The sequence below is a fragment of the Zeugodacus cucurbitae genome, chromosome 3 (assembly GCF_028554725.1).
Source record: "Zeugodacus cucurbitae isolate PBARC_wt_2022May chromosome 3, idZeuCucr1.2, whole genome shotgun sequence".
Lineage (NCBI taxonomy): Eukaryota > Metazoa > Arthropoda > Insecta > Diptera > Tephritidae > Zeugodacus > Zeugodacus cucurbitae.
The window spans coordinates 37974463-37979558 of record NC_071668.1 but is presented as its reverse complement, the minus strand read 5'-3'; the positions used below and the strand labels follow the sequence as shown (position 1 = coordinate 37979558).

The 5096-nt window shown below is 32.9% G+C and overlaps 1 protein-coding gene across 1 annotated transcript; it reads right to left on the bottom strand.

The window, feature by feature from the left end:
• Positions 1 to 2226: 2226 nt before the first annotated feature.
• On the bottom strand, positions 2227 to 2864 carry LOC128920138 (uncharacterized). Its single transcript, XM_054226663.1, has 2 exons — positions 2326 to 2864; positions 2227 to 2274 (listed from the first exon to the last, which is right to left on the bottom strand). Exons 1-2 carry the CDS (start codon positions 2668 to 2670, stop codon positions 2227 to 2229), a joined length of 393 nt encoding a protein of 130 aa, XP_054082638.1. The 5' UTR covers positions 2671 to 2864.
• Between the last annotated feature and the right edge of the window lie 2232 nt (positions 2865 to 5096).

The window sequence follows — 5096 nt, the reverse complement described above, 5'->3', positions numbered from 1 at the left end:
GAAATGAAACCGCCCCTTGGTTTACAAAATACTCTGTCAAAAAGACCTCTAAACAAAATGCGATATTAGATGCATAACGACGAGTTCTATTTATTGAATGTACTGCACTCCCAACAACCTGCGAAAAGTCTTTGACCTTTTGCAGAATACGCCATCGAGTGGTTAAAATACCAAAACAATTATCTATTACTCTTCGAGCTCGTGATAATCGATAATTGAAAATTGCTTTGTTTCGTGGCAGCTCTTTACTGGGGCAAGGCAGCATTTTGTTTTCCTACAACAGTGTTCGGCCAATGTTTTCCATTTTTTCATAAAACATGCATTTTGGTGCTAATTTCTTCATGTTATTATTAAAACAAATATATTAGATCATAAAAGCCTCAACTTTACTGTCTTTAAACAGCTTAAAACCTGAAATGTAATACATAATATCAAACAACATTCATAACAGTAAGGCATTTCGATAGTATACCGTAGCTCCAAGAAAAGACTTTATTTGTCTTGTTGTTTTTGGTAATTTTAGATCTTGTATTTTATTTATCTTCTCAAAATTCGGTTTATCTCCTTCAGGTGTTAAAACGTGGCCTAGAAATTGTGTTTCTTTGGCACAAAAATTGCACTTGTCAAATTGTACCTTAAGGTAATGCTTCTTTAGTGCATTGAAAATTTTTGTTAGACTTTGTATATGCTCTTCTAATGTTGTACTGAAAACGAGAATGTCATCCATGTATACTACGCATATTTCATTTAAGTGTTCTCTAAGAACTCAATTCATCAGCCTTTGGAAGGTTGATGGGGTGTTTTTGAGACCGAATGGCAATCTAACGTATTCGTAATGACCAAAAGGGGTGGAAAACGCGGTTTTCTTTCTATCTTCCTCTTTTACTAAGATTTGGTGGAATCCTTTTGCGAGATCGAGTGTCGTAAAGTATACAACTCTTCCTAATTTATCTAATATATTATCAATGTTTGGAATTGGGAATTGGTCATCGATTGTGATATCATTTAGTTTTCTGTAGTCTATCACGATCCGCCATTTCTTTGTTTGGGAGTATTCTGATTTTGTTGATACTATCCATAAAGGACTATTGGAAGGGGAATTGCTATTTCTTATGATTCCTTGTATTAACATTTCCTTAATTTGTTTAGTTATCTCATTATTGTGTACCTGTGGGTATCTGTAAATTTTCGAATATACTGGAGTGTCCATCGTGGTCACTATCTCGTGTTCAATAGCTGGTGTACTAGTAAGGTCATCTCCTTCTTTATAAAATAGTTCTTTGTAATTTTTTATTAACTTAGTAACTAAAAATTTCTCTTCTTTATTTAGATTTGTGGTAAATTGCTCAATTTGTAAATCCCTATTTTCCGTACTTTCCAATTGGTAAATTTCATTAAAATTATATGGGCAAGAATTCATAAATTTTATCACTTCGTTATTAATTGTTAAGGTATCGTTTCTCATATCAATAACTGCTTGTAATGGTTTTAATATGTTTTGCCCAAGCATTGCATCGAATCCTTTATTATGTAGGTCAGTTAATTTCCATGACATATTTGCGTCAAAATTAAATTCGAGGGGTAAACTTGTTATTATTTTCCATTTGATTAGTGCTTCACTATTAAATGACCGGGTTTTTATTGAGTTATTTAATAGTATTCTTTTATACTTGATTAATTTTCTATTGTCAATAAGGGATGTAGTAGAGCCTGAGTCGATTAGGCATGTAATCTTTTCATTTTTATTGTTAATTCTACTAACGGAAGGTAGTTTTGGAATGGTCCAAGGAAAATTTTCTTCTTGGTTTATATGGTCTATTTCAATTGGAATTTCATTCCTATAGTTACGTCTTGCACCGTTATAATTGTTATGGTTTTGGTAAGTCCGTATGAATGACCTTGCTGTGTTATTACTTTGGTTTTGATTATTGAAACGATTACAGTTTAATCGTGTTTGTTCTGTATTTCCTTGTCTAGGATTCGTCCTTGTACTTTCGTTTTTGAATTGATTGTTAGAATTGTTGATATTATAAAACCAATGATTTGTTTCGTTATGACCCCCAGGTCTTTGATTTTTTCTTTCATTTCCTACTTGACCATATTGACTTCTATTAGTAAGTCCTGTTTCTTCTAGTATGTAAAATGCTTCCCTTAATGGGTTAATGTTCCTACCGTAAATTATTGCCGATAAATGAGGCGGAATATTATTTAAAAATGTTTTTAATATTAATGATTCGTTTGTCTTAGGAGAAAATTCTGTCGGCTTATTTTCGTCTAAATTATATTTAGAGTTATGTTTTTTAAATTGTAATAATAATGACTTACATTATACTGCCTGGTTGTGATGGCCTGGTGGAAGAGTTGGTGATAGCTTTCTCTTAATCCGAAGTTCCGTATCAGTTCTGTCTTCACTTCGTCCCACGATGAGTCGCTGTTTAGTGTTCGTATTATCTGGAGCGCCTCTCCTTGGATCTTGGTCTTTATGTGTCTCTCCCACACATAATTTTTGGCCGGTTGGTTCTCGTTGAACAAGGGCAGGATCAGTTGCACCTCTCTAATGAATGAAGAGATGTCACAGTTCCCGTCGCCTCTAAACTCTCTGATTTTCGCAGCTTCCTTAAGGAGGTCCGATGCTGATATCAGGTTTAGGTCTTGGTTGTTAGATGCCATAGTTTTTGTTTTTGTTGTTGTTACTTCAATTTAAGCAAGTTTCTGTGTTGTTAAGCCAGTTGTGTTGTGTTGTGTTTGCTTATTCAAAGTATACAGTTATGTTTATGTGGCAATCGGTTAAAAGTAATTATTCCTGAGGCAATATGCAATGCGACATTACCTCTGAGACTCATTAAATTGTCGACAAAACAATTTCTTGCTGTACAAATGTAGCGAATAACGATTTAATTTTCGCATTTGATTTCAATTTCGCAACACCATTTTTTTTTTTAATATCCTTGCCCTTCTCGTAGAAAATCGCCGATTAAATAAATTTAAATTTCACCTTTTCTCAATTATTTCACTTGTTCGATTAGCGTTTGAGTTCAATTTTTATTTTTGTTTTCACATTTTCACTTTTCCGATTTGGCGTTTGAGTTAAATTTTTATTTTTGTTTTTATTTTGTTTTCGCACTTTCACTTTCACTTTTCCGATTTAGCGTTTGAGTTCTTTTTCTTTGTCTAAGGAGGACAAAGTTCCGTCGACTGCGCCAGTTGTGTTTATGAACCCCGAGTTCATAAATTTAATATTTTATCCGTATATTGAACTTCGGTTCAATATTAATTAAATTTATATTTAACTTAATACTTTATCCGTATATTGAACTTCGGTTCAATAATTCTTATTCTACTTTAAACTTTAGTTTAATGTTTGTAAATGCAAAGACGTGGCTTTCCTGGTTGATAGTCAAAATTCTTCTTATCTTTTATTACCAGTATTTTCTTAAGCTAAGTTCTATTTTCTAATACAAAATATATTATTTATTTTTTTATTATTGTTTTGGGGCAACCACTTGTAGTTGAATGTTATGAATTGCAGTTGCATTCATATCGGTCATGCCGATAGTGGTTGGCATCGACGTCGACGTAACATGAACAAAGATTTTAAGGTAAAATTAGGTGCAAAAGAACACCCCCTACTAAGTTTTTTGTATATATCTCGTAAACTACTAAAGGTATATCAACCAAACTCTTTAGAGTCCTTTCCTTTAGGTACTTACTTATACAGTCTAAAAATAATGTAATAACCGAACTTAGTTATTTTTTAATTTGTTTTTCAAGTTTAAATATAAAGATCATAAATCAAGTACATAACAGACTCAAAATATTCAGCAGCATGCCATAACTAAGCCGATTTTTTTCCTGTCCATGTCTATACACTAACATAACTTTCTTGAAATGAAACCGCCCCTTGGTTTACAAAATACTCTGTCAAAAAGACCTCTAAACAAAATGCGATATTAGATGCATAACGACGAGTTCTATTTATTGAATGTACTGCACTCCCAACAACCTGCGAAAAGTCTTTGACCTTTTGCAGAATACGCCATCGAGTGGTTAAAATACCAAAACAATTATCTATTACTCTTCGAGCTCGTGATAATCGATAATTGAAAATTGCTTTGTTTCGTGGCAGCTCTTTACTGGGGCAAGGCAGCATTTTGTTTTCCTACAACAGTGTTCGGCCAATGTTTTCCATTTTTTCATAAAACATGCATTTTGGTGCTAATTTCTTCATGTTATTATTAAAACAAATATATTAGATCATAAAAGCCTCAACTTTACTGTCTTTAAACAGCTTAAAACCTGAAATGTAATACATAATATCAAACAACATTCATAACAGTAAGGCATTTCGATAGTATACCGTAGCTCCAAGAAAAGACTTTATTTGTCTTGTTGTTTTTGGTAATTTTAGATCTTGTATTTTATTTATCTTCTCAAAATTCGGTTTATCTCCTTCAGGTGTTAAAACGTGGCCTAGAAATTGTGTTTCTTTGGCACAAAAAATGCACTTGTCAAATTGTACCTTAAGGTAATGCTTCTTTAGTGCATTGAAAATTTTTGTTAGACTTTGTATATGCTCTTCTAATGTTGTACTGAAAACGAGAATGTCATCCATGTATACTACGCATATTTCATTTAAGTGTTCTCTAAGAACTCAATTCATCAGCCTTTGGAAGGTTGATGGGGTGTTTTTGAGACCGAATGGCAATCTAACGTATTCGTAATGACCAAAAGGGGTGGAAAACGCGGTTTTCTTTCTATCTTCCTCTTTTACTAAGATTTGGTGGAATCCTTTTGCGAGATCGAGTGTCGTAAAGTATACAACTCTTCCTAATTTATCTAATATATTATCAATGTTTGGAATTGGGAATTGGTCATCGATTGTGATATCATTTAGTTTTCTGTAGTCTATCACGATCCGCCATTTCTTTGTTTGGGAGTATTCTGATTTTGTTGATACTATCCATAAAGGACTATTGGAAGGGGAATTACTATTTCTTATGATTCCTTGTATTAACATTTCCTTAATTTGTTTAGTTATCTCATCTTTGTGTACCTGTGGGTATCTGTAAATTTTCGAATATACTGGAGTGTCCATC